A 24,524-nucleotide genomic window follows, 5' to 3' on the forward strand; every position below is an offset into this window, starting at 1 on the left:
GAGGATGGGAGGGGCAGCGCTCTTACGTAATGGCCTTCGACATATTGGTGGCATTGTGAAAACTTCAGCGATGCCGCGAGACCTTATGGGTTCAATTTATTTTTAGAGGCGGAAAACGTATGTCCTTTGGTTGCGGCCGTTGCTTGCTGACAGCCTTCCTCACTCTGACGGCAGCCCGTCTCCCCAAGGATGGAAACGACCTAGTGCACAGGAACACCCCACTCGGGGATGCTTTTTTCCCGACTTTAGCCTTTTTGTGAACTGAACACAAGTGAAGGTAGCAATCCGTCTTCACATCCGTCGGCCTCTACCTCCAAGAGCAGACTTTCTTCTTTTTTCTCTTTTTACTATTAACTCATCAATATTAATGAGGCTTCAGTACTAACAAGGTTTTCCAAACCTCTTGGACTCGCTTTGAGATTCTGCAAATTAATTTGGGTGCCCCATTCATTGGAGACTTACAAATGAGTGTTATTGCTCGCTTATATGTCATGTATTAATATTTCATGTTTTGCCAATATCACAAGGGAATGAGGGAAAGCATCAAAACAAATTTGTACTCCTCTTCAGTGGTGTTTTCCACACTATTGGATGCTCTCTATTCATTTGTGCTGCTTAAGGATTCTCTGTGTGCTTGGCGTCGTTTCCAGCAGAGAAAAACACATTCTTGCTTTGCATCAGATGTTAATGAAGCTTCCTTATGGTTTGTCCAAAGCTACAATATGAAACAGCCACTTCATTTGAACCCCTGCTAACTTGCAATTCCAATAGTAATTCAGGTATGATGTCAAAACAGATTTCTAGTTTATATTGGATGGAGGTCATTGTGTGACTATTTTGTATTTATTTATTTACACAAACTTTAAAGCAGTGGTTCTTAATCTGGGTTTGATCAAACCCCAGGGGTTCAGTGAGTCAGTCTGGGCGGAGGTCAAGACGCACACCGGACTCAAATGATTTGTGCCGATGCGCCTCGCTCGGCTGGCGTTGGCTGCAGGTGAGCGCACTCCGTTGCTTGGCCGATCTGTGCTGCAGGCACTAGTGGGCTTTCCGTCCACCCGTTTTCATTGGAATTTTCAAGAAAGGCGAAAATAAAACGGAATGGAAACGCTAGAAATTCCAAAAAGGGCCCAAAATTCGCAAAGACGTTTTTACGCTTCGAGGGGGTGGATTTTGAAGTGTATCGAAAAAAGGAAAACATGCACATTTTGGCTATGGAAACAGGTTTTGCGAAGAAACGCTGGCAAGACCGGAGACACTTTCGCACTTTTTGACCGGATGTGACGTCACACGTACGTTTGTAGTCCCAAGGCAATGTCGGACGATAGAGTAAGGCATGTTTGGGGGGGGCGATGAAACCGAAATCTATTTGGAATTGATTCAAGAAGCAAATATTAATGCTATTTATATTTCACATGGAAAACAGCAAAGAAACGCTGCGGTTTATCAAGAATGAAAAAAGGAAACTCCTACGACGTCAACGCACGGCGCTGTCACTTCCTGTTCTTCTTCTTTAAAATGACTGGTGTATAGCGAGCGCAACCTTCAGCGACGGAGTCGCCTCAATATTCGCAAAAGAACAACAGATGGAAACGGGCATAAGTTGCTTTTTCAGCCAATTTGCTTAAAAATTTCTAAACAATTGGATGGAATACCAGAACACAACACTTTCTGAATTCAAGGTGAAGGGAGCCATATTGGATGAAACGGCGAGTCTCCCTGTTCATTTTGTTCACCACTAAACCCGATACCTATCTCTTGAATTTTGCACAAAAAAAATCCCATTTTATTTTTCAATAAAGAAGAGAAACCACTGCTCTAAAGCAATGTTTATTTTCGTCTTGATTTTTCGCGTCCTGTTATTGCAGGTTCATTAACTTGCCACCGGCATCCATTTCTGGACCGTTGTTGTTGTTTTTGTGATTCATAACATTCGTTGCACACAGACAGAGGTGGGACCGAGGGCGGCTGGAGAAGTCGACGGGAAATATTACAACTGAAGGGCCCTCGCCTTCTCGTCGGGATTCAGTCTGCCTCCGGGCTCCATTCCAAATCAGAAAGTCAATATCGGAACATGACGGGAAAGATAGCGATAGCGAGAGATGATGTTTCCCTCCACAGTGATGAGCAATGTTTTTCTCATTCAGGTTGCACGGCACCGCTGTATTTTCACATACACTGCAACCAGACTGTCCATTAGGTCTACCTGCACGATCTAATGAGATCAAAAGAGAAAATGTTGCCATTACAAAGACAGTCATGGTCGGTTTGGTTTGAAACTCGCACTAACGTTGTTTATTATTGTGTCGCTGTTTGCAGTAATGTACATTTGAACTGCTAAGTCAGGTGTTTTGCATGTTCGTAATAGCCCTCAGTTCGATCCAATGCCTTTTAACATGTTCAAATACATATTTCTGGAATGCTCTCCTTCATGCTGCATTCACCTCGTGGCACGTGCACGTGGAGGTCCAGTCATAAACTGTCATAAACATAATTTAGTGATTGTCTCACTTCAAAGATGGCCGGCCACATGTTCCGCCTGACGCACTCGCCCCATAAAATCTTCCAGTTTTCTTTAACGGCTGCAGATAAGTCTGATCGCCAGAAGGGCCGAGGCCCGCCTCCAAACGCTCCAGGCTGTTTCAGATCAAATGTTCAGCGCGCAGCCAGGATGTTTCACTGCCGCGTCATCTGTGACGGTAAAAATCACGGCAATCTTATTTGGTGAATCATCAGATGCTTCCAAATTGATCCGAGTTGTTTTGGTTCCTGGAGAATGAGCTTCACGATATTACGTTTTCCTGAGCCTGTGATCAATTTCATGACTAAACAAAGAACGTGCTGGCCTGGATGACCCACTTCATATTTCAAGATGGAAGATTGTGGCACCATTTTAAGGGAAGGCAGAGCACGCAGTCGCGCTTAGCTTGTCCCAACCTGACATTGTGTGACTGCTAACAAGCACAAGCCGAGAAACATCAGAATCGGGAATAGGAACGACCGCCCCATTATCTGATGAACCCTTATTGCTCTGGTTTGAGCCTTCGGAGAAACGCGCTTGGGACTTGCAAGCATGCTGCGCACGAGCCAGATATTTTATAATGGAATGAATCGTAAACAACAGAATGACCTCAGTCGTGTTGCTCTCTTTATGCGCGGTGGTTTGCCGTGTTTAGACTACTTGCTGAGCAGTCAAGGTTATCCCCTCATTATCCCCTCATCACGACTGGTCTGGCTCCTAAGATAAGAGCCGAGCACCTGTCCGCCTTTTCCATCATTGTGACATACTAAAGTACAACGCCACGGGGGGACATTTACCCACAACAACTCTTTCAGTGAAGGCACAGATAATCAGGCCGACGGCGCCTGCACAAAAGGGGGGAATCATCAACGTGTTCTTCCTACAGCTGTATATCTTTCATTGCTTTCTGCTCCCCGCCATGAACCGTCACCTTATCGTGGTGGAGAGCTTTGTGTGTCCCAAGGATCCCACAAGCTAAGTCATCAGGGGCTTTATTCCCCTGGCGGGTAACCCATGGGAAACAGGTCCTAGGTAAGGGGCCAGACAAAGTACGGTCTACAGACCCCCTACGATGATGAACATAAACGGATTCGGTTTTCCCTTGTCTGGACGCAGATCACCGAGAAGCCAGGCCTGGAGGTGGGACTCGATGGCAAGCGCCTGTTGGCCAGGCCTGCACCCATGGGGAAGGACAACGTGGGTCCCCCTCCTCATGGGCTCACCACCTGTGGGAAAGGCCAAGGGGATTGGGACAGGTGCTCTGTGAGCTGGGTGGCAGCCAATGGCAAGGACCATGGCGGTCCAACCCCCGGCTACAGAAGCTAGCTCTACGGACTGAGCTGGTTTGTGAGGTAGAGAAGTTCTGGCTATACATAGTTGGGCTCGCCTCCACACACAGCTTGGGCTCTGGTGCCAGTCCTCTCGAGAGGGGTTGGACTCTTTTCTACTTTCGAGTTGTACACAGTGAGAGACACATAGCAGGTGTGGGCGTCCCACGGCTGGCACCAAACAGCAGCTCAGAATATCCACCCTTATTGGAGTCCTTGGAGGGGGCGCTGCTAAACGCTCACGTGGGCAATGGCAGTGAGACCTGCAGGGACGTGATTGGGAGGAACGTTCCCCGTCCCTCCCGATCAGAACCCGAGCGGGGTCAATAATGAACACCATGTTCAAACATAAGGGTGTCCATATGTGCACTTGGGATCAGAACAACTTGTGTCATCGGATTTTTGGCCACATGTTTTGGATGCTCAGGTGAAGAGAGAGACGGACAATGGACAGGCACCTCCATTGTTGAGGTGGCTGATCGTAGCTGTGGCTGTGGTAAGGGGGTTGGTGCCTGTCGTGGCGGAACTCCCCAAACCTGGATGCCATCAAGCTGAAAGGGGTCCTATCAGGCCTTTTTGGCCTGTGGGACTCCAGAGACAGCTGATGTGTCCCGGCTGGCGAAGTGGAACACGGCTTCGGTGGTCGCTGAGGCAAAAACTCGTGCATGGAGGAGTTTGGCGTGAGCATGGAAATTGACTTCCGGGTGGCTTCAAGGAAATTCTGGTCCATCATCCGTCATTTCACGAGGGGGAAGCAGTGCACCATTAACACTGTGTATAGTGGAGATGGATGTTGGATGTTGTGGGGCTATCCTGGTTGACATACATCTGCAACATCGCATTGACATCGGCGCAGTGCCTCGGGATTGGATTAAGAAGGGGGACCGGAGGGTGTGTTCCAGCTATGGAGGGATCGCCCTCCTCAGCGCCCCTAGTAAGGTCTATTTCAGGGGTGCTAAAGGGTCCATTGGGAAGTCAAATCTTGGATTCAGGAGGAGCATTGTGGTTTTCATCCCGGCCACTGAGCAGTGGACCAGCACTACACCCTTGGCACTGGCAGGGTCCTTGATTGTGCATGAGAGTTTACCCAACCAGGCTGCCTGTGTTTTGTGGACTTGAAAAAGGCGTTCAAGCGTGTCCCTCAGGGAGTCGTGTGGGGGGGGGGTGCTTTGGAAGTAAGGGGTGCTCGGTCCCTGTACAACCGGTGTCAGAGTTTGGTCCGCATTGCCGGCAGTAAGTTGGATTCATTTACAGTGAGGGTTGGACTCCGCCAAGATTGCCCTTTGTCATCGGTTCTGTTCGTAACCTTTTACAGATAGAATTTCTAGGCACATCAGAGGCATTGAGGGGGTCCAGACACAGTCTCATCTGTTTTGGGAAAGCCGAAGGAACTAGACGAAGTGGCTGGGGAGAGGGAAGTCTGGGCTTCCCTGCTAAAGATTCTGCCCCCGCGACTCAACCCCGTTAGATAATGGATGCATGGATGCTTCATGCTAGTTTTTTAATCTTGAGAATGGCTCGTCGCTTTCGACTCTTGTTTTTGTTTTGTCAATTTGAGAAGAGCCATCATTTATTTTTACTGCGATGAGGTCAATGCTCTGTGGTTAGATAAAGGTTTGTTGAACTGTTTTAAAGCATTTGTGGTTTATCACACTTGGGCCATTTCAGACCCTTGTTTACACGAAGAATAAATCCGCATTTGTTCGTGTTTTTATGCATCCAATAAATTGGCAATGTGCCTTTGTGTTGCCTTTCAGATGCTGTCACTGGGAAAAATGAGTCAAACCAAAGTGGACAAGTTGAAAGCAATCTACAGGAAACTCAGTGATGAAGTGAGGAGGTATGCTACGTTGTTTTTAGTGGAAACAGAAGTCACATTTTTGGGTTGATACGTGGGAGCCAAATACTGCAAAGCTCAAGTAGAGAAGAAGGTGGAGACGCTGGGCCCGTGTGCCAAAACTAATGTGTCCATTTCAACCCTTGAAGTGAAATAAAGCTGTAAAGGTTTCTTGGTACAAAAATGAGGGCTGATTAAACTGGTATTTTGTTTTTCAAGGAGAATGATTACACCTGCACGACTGGAAAATCGAGGCATTTTTAATAGCTTTGTTCCAAGACAGGCAAAATACCTTGATAAAAAATGCAGCGCAGTTCTCCACAACAAAACTATGAACACTCATTTTTAAATGTGCATCCGTCCTGCTCCTAACAGTGCCCAGGATTCGGAGGCCCGGCTTCTGGAAGAGGCGACGAGGCTCTGCGGCGAGCTGAGGCGGCTGCGAGCCGACGCGGAGGGAAGCCAAGGGCCGAGCTTCTCCGAGGAGCCCGGGAGCGAGGCGGGCGAGCTGCGGCGGCGGCTCCTGCGGGCGTTCGACGAGCTGAAAGCGGCCGACGACAGAGACTACATGACGCGGCACCAGCTCAAGTGGTGAGACGCAAACATGCACATGCATTCACAAGCTCAGCCCAAGCCCAAGTATCAAAATCTCTCAGCGATGGGCAACTTTTCGATGTGAAGGGATTTATTTATGGAGGACCAAAAATGCCAAAATTAAAGATAAATAAATATAAAAGGAATTAAAAACAACAAAAACAACAATATATATATATATATATATATATATATATATATATGTATATATATATATTCCGTAAATAAATAAACAAAAGTAAAAATAAATACAAAAATAAAAAATGAGATTTTTGTCGAGAAACTCAAGTGGTAAGTTGTGGTGACAGTGGACAAAATAGTCGTCCATTGCTGACCCGCTTCATGCGAGACGTCCTTGTTCGCTGACCCGCTTTACTCTACAATTGAATTTAATTATATTTATATATTTATTTTTACTTATTATTTCTGATATATATATATAGTTGTTTTTATTTCCATTTATATTTCTTTAGAATTTAGGCAGTTTTGGTCCTCCATATTTATTAACCATGAGGGGGAAAAGTAAAACGGCAAAGTGTACCTTGTGCAGAACTAAGCTTGATCTCAATAACGATGCTTGCGGAGCCCAACACGAGTTGCCAGTGGAATTTCACGTTTCCTCCCTGTAAAGTGTTTACATGTTCGGCGAGAGCTCTGCGCAGGTTCGCGTCTTGACGTCAGCGCTGGAGTTATTTGTGTTTCCCTGTTTCTCTTTCGCTCGCCTCTCGCACGCCATTTTCCTCAATTCTGCCACAGGCCTCCCGTTTTCCTTCCTCCAAATCCCTCAACGCCGCTATCGGTGTGTCCAAACAGTCAGATGCGCCCAGAGAGATGGAAAAGAACACTCCAGTGCTCCCCCGGAGGTCGGCGGGAGGTCACTGGAACATTAGCAGGCAACGTGACAACATGCACCGGCGCTTCCCAAACATTCAGTCCTCTGACCCCCTTTAAAAATGCAAACTTCCACTCAAGTCTACTTTGTTGCAGATTTTTACATTTCTGTTTTCCCTCTCACCTTACTTTACCTTTGGTGCAGGCTCCAGGAAGAGAAACGCTGTCTGCTGAAGGAGAACAACATTCCGCTGAAACTTGATGTGAGTTCATTGCAATGCCGCTCACGTGACTTGGCTGGAACGTGGATTTCACTTGAGGGAAGACGTGTTTGAGGCTTGCTTTAAGCCTTCATTCGGGCGTCACCATGAGCCGTCCACAATGTACTTTTCGGAATGTTGAATGAGGGAGGATCGATACCCCTTGATTTCAGACTGATACCGGTACGAGTAGCCTACTTAACGCATACAAGTCATACGTTTGATACATGAACAATTTCCTATTCCTCTCATTTTCTCATTTCTATTTGCTGATCGTAAAACAGCCACAAGAAAGAAGGCATCGGCCACCGTCGCGAGTACTGATATTGAAATGAGGCCCAATATCGATACCTGGTATCAGTAATTGCACAGCGCTACTCTTATTTAGATGGGCCAAGTTGGTTAAAAATGTTCATGTTCTCGTTAATTCAATCGCTGTTTTTCTTTTTAACTCAAAACAAAAACAATTATAAATACGTTTTTTAATACGTTGTCTTAACTTGTCATGACTTAAATACTCCCAAAAATGTATTTATACGTTTTTTATGTTGTTGTTGTTTTTATGCTAGAGCATACAGGAGGCTGTGATACCGCTTCTTACATGAAGAGGTTGCTTAAAGCAATGGCAGTTATTACAAAAAACGGCCAGCGGGTGGCAGCAGATTATAAGAGATCAGCCATGGCCATGTTGCAACAAGTTCTTTTTAACGGTGTTTTCAACAGGTTTGTGAATGATGACGAAACGTAGCTATTTCCTAATGCTGATAAACGGAAACCGATACAAATATACTTTTTTTCCTGATGAAAGAAGAGACTCTAATCTTTCTTTTGGTACGTTCCATGTTTTGATAGCAATAGAACACAATATTCTGCGGACCTTGCTAAGTCGGTCCAAATCTAGTAAAACAGCCGGGAGCGAAGGGGGTTGCTTCAGTGAAAATGGCTGCCAGTTTCAGCTTCCGCAAGGGGCCGAGTTGATCATCAAGGCCGATTAATCCCTACTTGAATCAGTGCCAAATGTCAGTCAATCAATCAGCAGCGTTATCCCGATGCGCACCAACATTTGTATGAGGACATTTTTTGTTACATAACATACTGTATGTACGCAGCGCTATCGTGACACAAGCAATGATTTGCTCCATGAAACAAGCCACAAACAGGCCACACTTGCTGTGACAGAATCCTTGAGCTGCTGTTAAATGAAATGAGCGTCAGCGACGGCATCGTCCAGAGCTGATCATGAATCTGCTGTTCGAACCCTCAGGAACTGGAGAGCTCCACGGTGACACTGCGGGACAAATGTGAGAAATTGACAAGAGAAGTGGCCCAGCGACGGATGCAAGTCAGGTATTTGTTTTCTCCTGTGTCTCTTTTCCGTCTTGTTTGTACGGAACATTTTCAAAAGGCGTGCAGCAACCAAACATTGTGGAGGAAAACATCAATGCGTGCGTTTGCCTTGCAGAAGTCTGAAGGAAGACTTGCAAATATACCAAATGCAGACACTCGAGGAAGAGCAAGAGATGGAAGAAGTGAAGAGAATCATAGAAATCAAAGAGGTGCGTGTATGTGTGTAAGAGCGGGCGGGCATCGGCTGCGTCGCACCATCAATAAAATAACAAATCCGCTTTCTCCCTCTCTGGTGTGTTTGTGTGCTGCAAGGCCGAGAAAGCTCAGCTCCTCGCCGCACCTGAGCAGATTTTAAAGGCGATTGGAGAGAAACGCTCCGAGAGGGAGTGAGTGCCTGAGTCACGTTTAACAATCTGTGTCCAATAAGTGCAGGAAATGTTCCAAACGCTGGGGATATAAACTGCAAATGAGCGGCTTAGATTCCTTCGTTTGAGACGGCACAAGAAAACAGCAACGGCTCAATTCAACCGCTTGATACTCTCGGTGCACTCAAATCACAAACGAATCATTCGCTTCTGCTGCATGGAGACCTTCACGTACACGAGACCGCCGACCGCATTCGATTGCATGGCCTTTCAAATTGCGCAATAAAAAAAATAATAATCATCTGAATCATGCAACTTTTATGGAGGACCAAAACTGCCAAAAGGAAAAATTAATACATGACTAAACAATTAAAAGTGAACATTTTATATATATATATCCCTAAATAAATACAAGTAAAAGTAATTGCTAGTCCCCAACCCAAGACACGCTTAGGACCGCCCCCTCATTTAAATAACATTTCGACCTGACAGCGTTTGCAGCATGAAATAAATAAATACATTGTTATTTATTGAGTGATATTTAGTTGTATTTTTATATTTATTTTTGTATTTATTCCCACATTTACTTTTATATTTATTTTTCTAATCTCGTTTTTTATTTTTGTATTGATTTTTACTTTTGTCTATCTATTTAAGGATATATATATATATATATATATATATTGTTGTTTTTTATTTCCATTTATATGTTTTTATTTTTTTTACTTTTTGAATTATATTTTTTATCTTTTATTCATTTCTTTATTTATTGAGTCATTTTGGCAGTTTTGGTCCTGCATAATCCATTTTATTGTTCAAATTGCTGGTTTTAAATCAGGAGCTAAAAGCTCTTTGTTGCCATTTTGTAATTGAAGGTGCCAAGATTTAATGACGGCGCTATTAATTTGAGTCGCAAGTGTCAAGCGTGAACCTCCCGTTTTCCACAAATGTTCCTTTAGAGCTGCAGTCAAGACGTTGGAGGCCGCGGACGCGCAGTTTGCAGCCGTGACGCGGCAAGCCGAGGAGGTGGCGCAGCAAAACAACCTGCTCGGGGCACAAAAGGAGAAGCTGGCCAAGGAGCTGGAGGCTCTCCAGGCACAAATGGAGGCCGGGCAGAGGAAGTGCAGTGAGGTGCAGAAAGAACAGCGGGTCATCGGGGACGAGCAAGATGAGCTGATGGGGCACAGGTAGACTTTACATCAGCGCTTCGGAACCATTTTCATTCTCCACAATTTTTTGCCACGTAATAACTCCCACGCAATTCTTCGGATTTACAGCGCGTGAATTTCAACTCGCTTCCAAAATTCATGTCTTCCGGGGTATATATCGTCTGATTCCACATGACTTCCAGTATTCCGTCCGTCCATTTTCTTAACCGCTGCTGGCTTCGGGCAGTAGGCGGCGTGCACCCCAAACTGGTGGCCGACCAATCGCGTACTGACAGTATTGGCACAATTTAACTTTAAAGATCCAACTTTTCCACATTAATTTTCAATGGGACTGACATTGACATTTTTCCAAGTCCCGCTGGTCGTTATGCTGAGTGTATATACAACATGCATATCATGAAATGCATTATAATTTCACCGAGATGATTACCGCAAACCCGTGTCCCCGTTCGACATTGATTGCTTCCACAATAGTGCGGTGGTGGAAGCACATGACTGGCATGTGCAAGGTTCTGGTATTGATTCTTGCTTGAAGCTCCTTAAGCTCAATCGTCTTGCTCATTATTCATCCGATTGAAACCATTCCAACTTTATTGTTTTCCAAAAATTCACATCTTCCCTGGCGGTATTTTTCGCAGTCGTTTTAGCTTTATTCGACACTATAGAACTAAGCTTTTTTTTTTTTTTTTTTTTATAAAAAAGCTTAACAGAACCACCCTGCAAATTAATTAAAACTAACTAAATAAAAATAAAATTAAAAAACTCATAGATCCCGCCTTACGCCCAATTGACACTGACTGCGGAACGGACGCGGTACGTTTTCCGCGAGGAAGCATTCGAGTCTGCGTGTCAATTGACACCAGCTGCAGTGCGTTGCGTATGCGGTGCGGGAGGGAAGCGGCGCTGCGGAAGGTTTCCGCAAACGTTCTTTTTTTTTTTCCGGACGCCACGTGCGGAACGCTTGCAAATTTTCATGAAGCTGAAGAAATGACACGAGCCGGACAGGAAGTCGAGCGTCGGCATCAAAGTGCTATATTTCAAAATAAAACCGTTTTTGGGGGGAGGGAACCTAGCGAACTCCATAGTATGACATGAGTCGGACATTTAAGACAAAAAACAATTTAAACACAAAACGTACTTAGCCATGGTAGAAGTCACCGAAATATTATCCAAAAGCATATCGATGTGACAACAGGCAAGTGTGGCTAACGTTTACAAATAGGACTCTGTATATGCGGCGGTTATTGCGTGAACTCTCCAGCGTGAACTCCCGTGATCTTGTGGTCTGGCGGGTGCAGATTTCTGGACACGGACAGCTGACGCAACGCACGCGGTGTCAATTGCAGTCGGAAAAGGCGGCGCGGCCGTTGCGCGGTGTCAGTTGCCCGTTAGACTGGTTGCAGTTCTACTCCAACTACAACTCCTTTTCACGAAATTTATCTTTCGATTGACTTGAGAAGATTTCTCCAGAAATTGCACTTAGTCTCGTTTTTAGAGCAACTTAAAACCACCTGCACACGCTAATAACATCCGATCCTTGAATTTGAGTCTTTTTCTCAGTTTCCCATGTTCCTCAACATCCTACACACACAAGAGCCGCGTGAGAAACGGTATTGCATTGGACTTAAAAAAATTACTTGTCGCTGTTTACCAGAGGAGTCCTGGAAATGAAGTTGCAAAGAATCCTGTGTGAGCGAAAGCTGCTTTGTGAGAGTCGCTCGGTGCATCTGAAAGAGAGAAAAAGGTAAAGAAAAGCAAATGTCCGTATGTACTGAAGTGACGTTACATGACACACGTATGTCCATTTGAGCTGTTAATGTACGCTAATAACGGATGCTGCTACGTGTGCTGCGCGCGTCCCCTCAGGCAGATGCGGGCCTTCGAGAGGACGGAGCGCGCGCTGACGGCGGCCACTGAGCAGCGCCAACGCACGCAATCGACCTGCGCTGACTTGCAAGCGCAGGTGATCTGTTGCGTGATGTTTTGGAGGTAGCCACGGGTTTGCGGCTATCGCTGTTATGACTACAGCTGACGCCGCAGGTGTTGGGAACATTTGGACTTGAATTGTCAGTGTTCCTGTTATCGGGAACATTGGCTTCATCCATTACATCGGACCCTGTTTTCTTTCATTCCTGAGCTTCCTGTAATTTCACTCTTGTGAACAGTTTGTCAAGTGAAAGACAAGAGAAGTGGAATCAAGGGAACGGTGTCAGCACATCTCGCACGTACATGAAAGGAAATATCGATGGCACATCAGGGATTTCGCATATTTAGGAAATGTCGCAAACAAAATGTTTCTGCAAATTCATGTTTTTACAGCCAAGCCTTTTTTTATGTTAGGTCGGATGTGTTTTGCTGCCTTTCATAGTTACCAAGTGCATCGACACAACACGACCACCGCGTATAAACATACTTTTTTTAGAGGGTGGGGGCAATATTCAGAGAAAAAAACTAGTTTGCCACTTTATAAAGTTGGCAAATTTGCAAAAAAAAAAATAACTAGTAATTTTGCGACTTTATAAAGTGGCAAATTTGCGACTTTATAAAGTGGCAGATGTGTGAGTAAAAAAACTCTTACGAGAAATACACCCTAGTGTACTACTTGCATTTTTGTGCCAATACTTTTCGGTGGGGCTTTCAAATAAGGAGATAGTCATTTTTTTTAGCAGAGATTAATCATATCATGTCAAACATTTACACTTGGGCACTGCCAGTGACAAAGACGCCTCGCTTTGCGTAAGTCCACACCCTGAGGATCAGTTTAAGTTAATTAATTGATTACAATTTTCTGCTCTCCGTCATTCACTTGCATTGACCTAAAGTATGCTAGCTTCTTTTTTTCTTTAAAGAAAAAAAAATGCTAGCTTCTGATTGGTTGGTGTTAGTCAGCTGATAGGGGATCAGGAAGTGTTGTCGCTCTAGCTGCCGAGTAAAGTTTCCGTCTCCATCCTGCCTTTTCATTTGATAAACATCGTCCCACTAACCACCAACAAATCCTCACATTAGTATTTGTCGTAAGTTTTTTTCTCGCAAATTTGCCATTTTAGAAAGTGGCAAATTTTTCAATACGAGGTTTTTTTCTCGAAATATGACCCCTCTGGAAAAAAAAATATGTACGTGGTCCTAATACATCATTGTACTGCATGACTATCTCTATTTCAACTGTAATATTGATTGCAAGTCATAGCCGGCTATCAATTTCACAAATGACTCCCATTTGCAATTACTTGAGTGGAATACCTACTGAAGGTCTGACAGTGAAGTTTTCACAGTGACTTTGCGACTTCCATTTGCAGTTAGACGCTCTTCTGAAACGAGGGCCCGGTATGGCGCAGAGGATGGCGCTTCAGAAGGAAGTGGATGCTCTCAAAGCGAGCATTGAAAAACAGGTGAGGACGTGGGCGAGCGCGATGTTGTTAGCAAATGCAACGTGTGCTGCCTCATTAGTCTCAGTTGCGGACAAAGGTAGCATTGTTTTGTCATTTTTCTTACACGCCTGCACGCTTCAAAAATAGCAATGCTGTCCAAAAGCAAGTCTTTTGTTTTTTTTACAGCTGAGAACAATGTGAAGTATTTTCCCTCCTCCTCCCTTGCTAGTTATCGAGAGCCGACAAGGCGAGCCAGAAGCAGCTGCAGTCTGGGATCATTCAAGAGCTGCTGAGGGAATCGGACGGCCTGAGAGAAGAACTGCATCACCTCCGATGCTTGACATACATCAAAGCGGAGGAGAGGGGCCAGAAGCAGCGCGAGATGCTCAGAGCTCAGGTCGCCTACCAATCGGACGCACGTAATCGTCTGTAATACAGTCAGAGGTGGCAAAACCAAGTCCAGAAAGTAACAACTCTGCCACAGTTTGGCTTTAGCCCCAGGTGCTAGTTAGCTAGCTCCCTGGCTAGCTTAGCTCCCATGGTGCTCGTTTACCTGCTAGGGAGCTAGCTAGCACCTGCGGCTAAAGCCAAACTGTGGGAGGGGTTTTTACTTTCTGGACCTGGATTTGTCACCTCTGAATACAGTCCATGTGGTTAAAGCAGACACTAAGATTTCATGGGCTGAAATGTTCTTACATTCAAGAAACCTTCATCCTCTCTTGTGTCTCGAGCTGAAACGATGAATTGAATAACTTGAGCAATTGGATTAGAAAGAAAGACAAATTGAAGCAAAATCTCTGCCTTGAAGTTTTGTCGAGGTCATTTTTCCACACAGACGAATGTTACTGACTCACGCATCGTGCTGGCTGGCTAACGATTAGCCAGTTAACCGCCAGCCAGCACACAACAGCCAATTCTTTACTCTCATTCTCTGACTCCCATATCACTCACCAGTCCAGGCCCCATCCGTACAGCCGCAGGCAATCAAGGTCGCAGCTATTATAGTGTGGGCCGAGCGGCTGCTGAGTGTGCAACTAGAACACCTGCACCTTACCGTTGCCCAATTTGTTGTTAACTCATTCAAACCCAAAAATGTGTAAATACGTTTTGTAATACTTTGTCCTTGACTCCCAAAAATGTATGTATAGGTTTTTTTACGTTTTTTTTTTTAATGCAAAAGCATACAGAAGGTTTGATGCAGCTTTCTGACATGAAGAGGTGGCTTAAGCAATGATAGTTATTACAAAAAACGTCCAGCAGCTGTCGGCAGAGTATAAGAGATCAACCAGGGCCATGTTGCAACAAACTCTTTTTGACAGTGTTTTTGGCAGGAATGTGAACAATGATGAAACTTAGCTATATTTTAATGCTAATTGCTGCTAAATGGAAACAGATACAAATGTACTTTTTTCCTGATTTCCTGAAGAAGAGACGCTAATCTTTTTTTTGTTAGGTTCCATGTTTTTATCGCAACAGAACACAATATTCTGTGGGCCTTGCAAAATCAGTGCAAATCCAGTCAAACAGCCGGGAGCGAAGGGGGTTGCTTCGGTGAAAATGTCTGGGAATGGATGAGTTAAATAAGGCAAAAATCTTCTTTTTTCCCCTGATGAGTAGAATAATGGGTTTTCAAAATATTCCGCCGTACTCCACCTGTGTAAAATGCCCCACCTGTGTGATCGAATCCATCCGCAGCAAATGGAGCAGCGCATCCAACGGGAACTGCAAGAGAAGGAGCTCGTCATGATGCACCACAGCAAGCTGAATGCCGCGCTGCAGCGCAGGTGGCGCTCTTTTTTGTCTTTGTCATCCCTCTTTGCAGACTTGCTGTCATTTATTGCAATTCGTTGAACGCTCGCGGGGCTGAGGACGTGATCTACATGCGGCGCACTCGTGTGACCGGTTCACCTCAGCAACAAAAGCGCCGCTCACCCGGCACCAGCAGGAAGCCGTTTTAAACGACATCTGTTATCCGCACGCTCTTGATTTCAAGGCCGACTGAGCCGCTAATTGATTGTTTCCTTCTTGGCCAGAGCGCTGCAGTATGACCAACTTTACGACGGGATCGCGGAGGAGAAAAATAAGTCTGTCAAGCTGAAGCAGATCGCCTCACAGACCGTCACGGAGTTGATGGAGCAGGCCAAGGTGCTGGAAAATGGGCTGGAGATCCAAAAGAGGATTGTCGCCAGAAAGGACAGGTTGAGAACGGAGCGGACGGTATTTCGATGGATGGATCGATCTGATGTTTGATGAGAAAAGGATGCCGCATTTTTCCACAGATTACTGAGCAAAGCTCAAAAGAAAGTCTCCAATAGCTGCAAAGTGAAGGATCAACTCCTCCAGAACATCAACAAGGTCTCCTGCTTATATTTGATTCCTTTGTGTGTTTCTTACAGTTGAATAATACAAGTTGGTTTGCTTAACATCCTGCAGGTGGCCGGCCAAAGACGTCAGCTCGGTCAGGAGCGCGAGGACAACCAAGCGGAGTTACGGCGACTCGGGCAAGTGATCAGCCGGCAGGAGCAAGCGCTCATCGACGTGAACAAGAACCAGGAAGCGGCCGAACAGCGGCGCAATTTTCTGTGCGTTCGGCTTTCCAAGCCTCCAACACATTTGCCATTCAGTGAGCGTGCAAATCCAGGTCCAGAAAATAAAAACCCTGACACCGCTTGGCTTTAGCCCTAGACGCTAGCTAGCTAGCTGGCTAGCTGGCTAGCTCCCTAACGAGCTCCCATGGTGCTGGTTTACCTGCTCGGGAGCTAGCTAGCTAACTAGCATCAATGGCTGAAGTCAAACTGTGGCAGGTCTTACTTTCCGGACCTGGGTTTGCCACCTCCGCGTACCACATATCTTGTCGCCGTGTTGACCCGCAGCGGCCTTCAGCTGCTGGAGCACGAGGAGGTGTTGTTCGACTACCAGGAGAAGGTCAACTCGCAGGGGGCGGCCATCGCCGAGGGCAACGCAGCGCTGGGAAACCTGGAGACGGAAATGACAGACCTGACGGTGGCCATCGGCGAGGCGAGGAGGCGGGTCTGCTTGAAAAAGCAGGAGCTGCTGACACAGAAGAAGATGGAGGAGGAGCTGGTCACGCTGCAGGTGGAGGTAGTCATCGTCGCGGGTACGCACATATTGCTGATGCCTTCGATTAGGCGGGACGGCGTGCAGTCAATCTGTCGCCATGCAACGAGTCAACCTCGCCTTAACGCAGACATGACACGGAGTCCGTCGGACGTACGCGCAGTCGGCCTGTCGCTTCAAGCCGAACTCTCTTCATCGGCCGATCGCAGGCACGGCCGTGACTTGTTATGGCGGCGGGATTGCATTGCTCAACTTCATGTTTATGTTTGTCAATCGGGAGGTGCATGTAAGGGTTGCCCGTTCACGCCGGGTTGCAATTGCAGCAAACAATGTGAGAGTCGGAAGCCAACATGGAAAAACTTTGAATGAGACTTACGGCGGCGGACGAGAACACGCCGCCGTTAATGTCTTGTTTGAACGATGACATTTGTCTCTTGGTTGAAAAAACTTCATTCTGGCATTAATTATGTCACTCTCTAAAATGTCCAGCGTTGAGGAGTCGACCTCTGAACTGGTTGTTTGGGATTTGTTGACCGCCACAGCAATCTTCAGATGAACTCAACAATTGAATTTGTTTTGAAACGCAGACGTATAAACGGAGAAATGACCGAACGGAAAGCGTTACATTGAGAGCAACTATCCGAGGGCTTCGATCATTCAATAGCAAATTAGCAAGCAAATAATGCAAATGCACGTTTACAGGTCGTTTTGTATCAAAACTGGCTGCATTACTCGTGTTGGCCAATTACGGACGGCCTCGAACTCCACCAGTTAGCGAACAAACCACAGCAAGTGCAAACGTCAGCCAAAAATCAACATACAGAAGACATAAACATCCATATTTGCTTACGAAGCAGTATGACTTCTATTTATTTACACACTAAACAACTTGAAGAATTCTTAACGTCCCGCTTTTGTGCTTGAAACTCAACCTTGCATCAAGACGAGCTTCCAAACAGGATAGATGACAAAGTGATGGAAAAATGTGGGCAATGCTGAGAGTGACAGTTACAGCGGACATAAAAAAGCCCCCGCAGACCTTTTCCAAGCGCAAGCAGGTTTTTGTGATGTAAAAAAATGAGACCAAGATCAATCATTTTGAAACTGTAACACTTTGGAGAGGGGAAGTCGAAATATGCAAATTCAAGTGTGTGCTTTCACAAGTGCACTTTTATAACTGTGATGGAAACGTTTTTAAATGAATTATCGTGCTCTTCTATTTTTTATATGACAAAAAGCTGGAATTTGAAGAGGGTGTGTGGACATTTTCTTCCCCCCGCCAGCGGCTGCATTCATTAGGTGTTAAAATCCTGCTGACACCTTCGACTTGCAGATGCATGAAAAAGCATCATCAGATTTCACATCATCCCAGTCTTGTTTTCGTGCATTTGATTCCATTCTTCAGCCTTTTCTGTTACTGTCCTCGAGTGCCACAAACTTTGAATGGAAACGTGAAATGTGTAGAGACGCTTCTGGTCTCCAGAGGACAACAGTTGTCTTGTAATGCCGTCAGTACAACGAGTCAAGACTGCTGGACGGATGTCGTGACTCTTGCTTGCCCTCTCCGACTTCCCGTATGTTTCCCTGATGTGGGCTCATCTGGCTATGTGTGCCCCAAATTCTCCCCCTCCCTCCAGTGTAAAATGGATCATCTTCCAACTGCTCATCTTGCTGCACGGGGGAGCCAAATGTGATCTATTGGAGGAGGCTCGCCAGTTCCATTCATTCTCTATGCGAATTTAATCCCCATGCAGGTTGTTTAGTCATCCATTTCTCATCTATTTGTATTCCTCTGTGACCGCTTTATCTGCTCGTTGCAACCTGGATACTCGACTCGCCTCGCCTCGCCTCCCCTCCCCTCCCCTCCCCTCCCCTCCCCTCCCCTGCCCTCCCCTCCCCTGCCCTCCCCTCCCCTCCCCTGCCCTCCCCTCCCCTGCCCGCCCCCCCCCCCTCCCCCCACTTTTGATGGCAAATTCAGACAAAGATGGATTAGGCCATCTGCGAGACCATTGTACTTCAATACACGGTCATTTGCTTGGAATTTGAACCGTAGCAAAACGAACACAGACGTGTGCTGGATTTGCTGTGTTTATGAGCTGCTGGCATCTCTGCGGATTTTGCAAAGCGCCATCACTCCTTTGCAACAGTTCAAAACTGTCCTGCAAGCGGTGACGTGCTTCATGTCACGGGCTTTTGGACAGAGCTCCCACTTTATGGCTTCATTCTTGCAGGGAGTGGCGGATGACATGCTAGCACTCCCTGTGGTGGTGAGTCATATGGTGTCCGTCCCTACATTTCCATCCAACCTGTTTGGAAAAGGAGCGTGGGGAAATCCACAGTCGAGACACGCGGAAGGGGGACGATACTGCAAATGGCAACAAAACAGCCGTTGCTCTAAACCAATTGACCGGCGAGATCGCAAGTGTTGTTCAGAGCACTTTGCCGTATCACTTCCTGTTCATTTTATCCTCCATTTTTTTTTTTTGTCTCAGTTTTAGTCCATTTCCAATCACACTTGTTAGTTGTTGTTGTTTTTTTTTTATCACAACCAACCTCATCACATTTTTATTTAGTCCGTTTTTAGTCGAAATCTAAATCTAGCATTTTAGTCCACGTAAAGGTCATTTTTATTCGTCTAGTTTTAGCCAGTACAATCATTTAACCCCAGTATTTTATTTTTTTGGGTCGGCACACAAGTGGCTACTATGGCTCCATGCTATAAGCATGTAAATTAGCCAACATTGGTTAGCGGTCGGATTAACATTATTGTTGCTAACAGGTCACTTCCTGTTGATATTAGGCCACCTCCGGGTCACTTCCTGTTCAGCTATAGCCGTTGGATTAATGTTATTTTGTTTTTTCATTCAATAAAAAACAAAAACATAACTGTGACCCGGAGGTGACCTAATATCAACAGGAAGTGACACGATTTCAAATGGAAGTGACCCTGAAGTGGCCTAATATCAACAGGAAGTGACCCGATTTCAACAGGAAGTGACCCGGAAGTCGTTTAAAATCAACAGGATGTCACAATGGCGAATTAGCAGAGACAAGATTTTACCAAATCATATAATTTTTGTCGATGAACTAAAATGTCCAATACTATTTTGTCCGTTTTTATCAAGTGAAGTACATTTTCGTCTCGTCTTCATCAGTCATCAAAAATGCATACTGATTGAGTCGCAGTTATAGTTTATTAGTTCATGCGCGATTTAGTCGAGTCTAATTGAGTTTTAGTCCGGAGAAAAATGTGTGTTGACCAAATTGTTGTTTAGTTTTGGTTGATGAAATGAGCACGACTCACCACAGTTCGAAGGAACGTGACACATTTCATTCGATAATGATAAATCCACTACATATGCATTCAATCCCACAAATATCCCACATTTTATTACAAGCATAGCTTTATTTTTCTACCTCCTACGATATAAAGACTTTTAATTTCATGCATGGCCTGGACCTCGTTATCATTCTTTGAATGTGTTCTGAGACTTGCTGCAGCCTGAGGTCCCGTGCTTTTCGCTCTCTTCCTTTCTATTCCTGACAACCAGCAAAAGAGGCTTGGGGGGGGGGGGGCTTAATCATCATCAAGTCATTTGCTGGAGATAATCAGGCTTTAGTGCTGAAACTCCTCCCACTTATTATATATTTTTAATCCAATTTGTCTTATCTGACATTGTTTTAAAAAGCAACGCCGTGTGTTCACTTCAAAGCATGGCTGGTAATTAAGAGCATAGCCTGTCGGTTGTTGCCATGGTAACCCTCCATCACTTACTTTACTTACTGTAGAGTAAGTAAGGAGCCCAGTGTTATTGTTAAAATGATTCTTATTGTATTTGTGCTGGATTTACATGCAAAAGTACAACAGTGGCCGAAAAGTATATCTATTTGCTAACTTTAGTGAGAGGAGACAAATACGCAATATAATATAATAATTAGGGGTGTAAGGCCATTCAAGTTTTTCCTTTATCGTGATTTATCGCAAATGACTTGAATAGTTAACGCACGATTGATCGCACATTTTTATCAAATCTGTTCTACATATTGTTATACATCTTGTTAACATAAAAGTGGAAAAAATGTTTAAACCAATAGAAATATGTCGTTGATACAGTAATTTCATAATAATTCATAAAATTGAGTTAAAATTAAAAAATATGTACTGTTCTGTAAAAAAATGTGACATTGATTTGTGTTGAGGTTATTTTTCTGCCACCAGATGGCATCATTGCATTTGTAAGACATTGGTGACAGCTCAGTGCATTTTTCTTCATATTAAGAGCGGTCTAATCGTTAGCATGAAGTATCTCGTGAAATGACCCCAGTCTCCACAAATATATGCATTATTATTAATTGCTCAGTTTTGGACCTTCGCTTTGCGACTGGAATTCTCCCAGTACAGGCTTTTGCGGTGGCGGTGTTCTAAAAAAATGGTGGCATTGAAGATACTTAAAATTAACTCCAAATGAAAAGGCACGATTTTTGACACTCCTAATAATAATTTCATACTGTTACGTTGTCTACATTCTCCCTGTACATTGATCTAAATTACAAAAATTGAGAAGAAAGAGAAAGTATTTCGAATGGATGAGCAAATGTGTGGTTTGCAAGCGAGCCTCGCTTTCTTGGCCCGTTTTTTCGAGGGCTGTGATCGAGAATCCATTTCCTTCCACACTTGTGAGGAGACACGTGGCTCAAATCAAATGTTGTGCATGGCCGGCCCCCTTTCTTCGGATTATGATTTGTGTAAAGGTTACACATGCTGTTGACAGGTGCTGCAGATGATAGCACACAGCGAGGAGGACCCCCCCCCCCCCTCATTTTGTTCTTGTTCTTGCATTATTCTGCAAACTGGAGAGAAGACCTCAATTTGTGTTTTTCTCACTTCATCTTTCATTCTTTCTCTTTTGATTTCACATCCTTTATCTGCCGTCTTCTTCACTTTATCTCCTCGTCTCGCTGTCAGCGGATCTGCGTCTCGCTCCCGTCTCTGCTGGAGCCCGCAAGCGGCGTGTTTTGCTTTCCACGTGACGTGCATGTGACACCGTGCAGGCGGAGGCAGGCGGAGGTTAGGCGGAGGCAGGCGGAGGCCGGCGGAAGAAGGCGGAGGCAGGCGGAGGTTAGGCGGAGGTTAGGCGGAGGCAGGCGGAGGAAGGCGGAGGCAGCTGCATTTCAAGGGCCGACACGTCGCTTTGAATCACGCCAGCCTCCCATTCACACTCGAGAGGCTTCATTAATCTCGTGAAGTCAGAGGAAATGGGAATCATCCTTTGTTCCACGCTGGCTTCCCCCCCCCCCCCCCACTTCCTCTTTGTATCTGCTACGCACACCTTCGCACGCATTGCGAGCGATACAGGTGTGCAAACACGCATAATCCGCGTGGTTGAGCTGCTGTTTCCTAAGACGGGTCACGGCAGGTCACGACCGCCTGTGTCTCGCTTTTTTTTCACACCCTGTTTTTCTCCTCCATCTTATCCCCGCTTCTGTCTTCCCACTTATTTCCTCAAGGTTTCTACATGATCCCCTTCGGCATCTATCGATATATTTTCTCATGCTGCGTTTTTCTGTTTTTGTGGCCATTAATTTTTTTCCATCCCTGCTTCATGTTTTCATATGTAGAGTCAAAATGAGTGCGTTCATTTTGAGTTAATTCAAAGTTCCTTTAACGCCACAATTTAAAAAATATATATATATATTTTATTGTACATTTAGAACAGATATATAATTTGCGATCAATCGTGAGTTAACTATTGAAGTCATGCGATTAATTACGATTAAAAAAAATTCAATCGTCTGACACCTCCAGTAAAGACACAATTCCAAATTATATTTAAAGCCTAAAGTGAGTATTCATTTCTAAAGAATAGCTCATAGAAGTAGACAAAGTGCAATTTTTGGAGGAATTGCGTAGGAATGCTGCAAATGCTGAACTGCGCCACGAAGCACGATGATCAGTTGCATGTATGGAAGTAAGCGTGCAAAGTGGGACTTCCAAAAAGTTCATTGGAAAGGAATGTGGAAACGTTGATGTTGAAGGTTCAATTGTGGCAATATTGTCAGTGATGTGGAATCAGACGATATCTACTATTTTTGAAGCAAGTGGTGAGGGTTAAGGGGTTAACCAGCGTACATCGGAAGTATTATGTGGGAGAATTAAAAAGTGCCTGATATAATATTGATAATAATAATAATAAAGGTTAGAAACAACATGTGCTTTTCAGCATTTCCACACCAGCTTTCTTGTTGTCATTTTGCCAAAATGAATTGCTCTCAATTTGTTTGCTTGCTCAACATTCATTCATGCGTTTGCGTCCACGCGCATCTTAATTATTCAGATGTTGGCGGTCCGAGACAAGACGCTGGATCATCTCGCAGGAACGGCGGATTACAAAGAGCTCAAAGGCAGCGATCCTTCGTCCCCCGAACTTCTGAAGAAGATCGAGAAGGTACCCGCCACTTCCACGCGTTTGCTCGGGCCGACGTTGTCGCGTGAAGCCGCTGCGCGTCTCGCGTTGCAGTTGGAGGCGAGCCTTGCCGAGAGGCAGCGGCAGCTTTTGGAGAAAGAGCTCCTGGTGGAGCAGGTGACGCGTCTCTCCGACAACCTCCAACGGCGGAATGACGACTGCAAACGAGACAAACTGTCGTTGGCCAAGCAGGTAAAACGGGAAGATGGCGCGCACGCACGCACGCACGCACGCACGCGCGCACGCACGCACGCGCGCACGTCTCACCTTCCTGCGTATGCGTGCGGTCCAGTTGCACCAGCTGCGAGGCCACATCGTCGACACCAGCCGGCGCTTGATGGCCGCGTCTGCAGAACTGTCGATGAAGCAGGCGGCCATCTTGTGTCTCCAGCAGCAAGTCAACGAAAAAGAGCTTCAGGTCAGCTTCAGCGGAACCGCGACCCTGCCGTGTCCGGATTCGTAGGCCGGGCCCAAAGTGGGCCTCTGGCATGCACTTGCGCACGCGGCCATGTTTGAGGCTGCCAAAGTAATGAAGGACAAGTACTTAGTTGTTGTACTTAAGTAGGTTTTCTGCTTTTTATTGCCTCTATTTGAAAAGATGTGCGTCCTTTTCTGCTCCTTGTCGGGTCTGATTACGTTTGTCACCTTTTCGACCTCCTGCCCGACGACTGACTGCGCTGTAGGAATGGATATGGAATCAGATGTGTGCCAAAAAGGATGGAGCAAAATGGAGGTGGCAAATCCAAAACCCCCACCACAGTTTGTCTCGAGCCCCAGGTGCTAGCTAGCTAGCTAGCTCCCTAGCTAGCTCCCTGGTGCTTGTTTACCTTTTAGGGAGCTAGCTAGCATCAAGGGACGTGGATTTGCCACCTCTGTTGAAGTGTAAACAAAACAAATTGTTTGCTTCAAACAAGCATTTTTGAAGTGCAACTGCAAACAAAAGTTTTGAGAGAAATGTTTGCTCTCCATGACATCATTTACGCTCATCGGTTCCCCGTTTTAAGGTCCCTCGTTCCCCGTTTTAAGTTCCCTGGTTTTGCGTTGAAGCTCACAGGGCGTCCGCTCTCGTCACGTTGTGGCTTCAAATGGCGTCACGTTGACGTCCCGTTTGCTTTACACGTGATTTTGGAAGAGGATGACGTCCCAGTTGTGAAACGTCAACACAGTGTGGAGCGGCTTCAACGCCGCTTGACATGCAGAGACGTCAGAACGGGCGGAAAGAACGCAGTATTCGTAAAACGATTGTACGATCATACGATGCGGTTAAGGGAGCTGCTGTCGCGTCGCTAACGTTCACCGCAGTAAACTCGTTTTAAGACTTTTGGGCTATTTGTTTGTGTCCAGAACGGATTTCTTTTGACC

At 45.5% G+C, this 24,524-nt stretch overlaps 1 protein-coding gene across 5 annotated transcripts in view; it reads left to right on the forward strand.

The window, feature by feature from the left end:
- Positions 1–24,524, forward strand: part of ccdc146 (coiled-coil domain containing 146) — a 45,744-nt gene that overhangs the window by 18,151 nt on the left and 3,069 nt on the right. For 3 of the 5 annotated variants that reach the window (XM_086059087.1, XM_086059084.1, XM_086059085.1), the window contains 19 exons: positions 5,607–5,689; positions 6,062–6,277; positions 7,317–7,374; positions 8,636–8,718; positions 8,834–8,927; positions 9,031–9,104; positions 10,043–10,270; positions 11,907–11,996; positions 12,119–12,215; positions 13,549–13,641; positions 13,850–14,017; positions 15,316–15,404; positions 15,654–15,818; positions 15,900–15,975; positions 16,054–16,202; positions 16,494–16,722; positions 23,034–23,144; positions 23,217–23,354; positions 23,455–23,580. In XM_086059087.1, coding sequence (XP_085915213.1) covers positions 5,607–5,689; positions 6,062–6,277; positions 7,317–7,374; positions 8,636–8,718; positions 8,834–8,927; positions 9,031–9,104; positions 10,043–10,270; positions 11,907–11,996; positions 12,119–12,215; positions 13,549–13,641; positions 13,850–14,017; positions 15,316–15,404; positions 15,654–15,818; positions 15,900–15,975; positions 16,054–16,202; positions 16,494–16,722; positions 23,034–23,144; positions 23,217–23,354; positions 23,455–23,580 — 2,367 coding nt within the window. Of the gene's footprint in view, positions 1–45; positions 278–5,606; positions 5,690–6,061; positions 6,278–7,316; positions 7,375–8,635; positions 8,719–8,833; positions 8,928–9,030; positions 9,105–10,042; positions 10,271–11,906; positions 11,997–12,118; positions 12,216–13,548; positions 13,642–13,849; positions 14,018–15,315; positions 15,405–15,653; positions 15,819–15,899; positions 15,976–16,053; positions 16,203–16,493; positions 16,739–23,033; positions 23,145–23,216; positions 23,355–23,454; positions 23,581–24,524 lie in introns of those variants that run through there. The other 2 variants (XM_086059086.1, XM_086059088.1) reach the window with 2 other exon arrangements.

The sequence above is a fragment of the Leptonotus elevatus genome, chromosome 17, assembly GCF_054856555.1.
Source record: "Leptonotus elevatus isolate MCC_2025b chromosome 17, RoL_Lele_1.0, whole genome shotgun sequence".
Classification (NCBI taxonomy): Eukaryota; Metazoa; Chordata; class Actinopteri; order Syngnathiformes; family Syngnathidae; genus Leptonotus; species Leptonotus elevatus.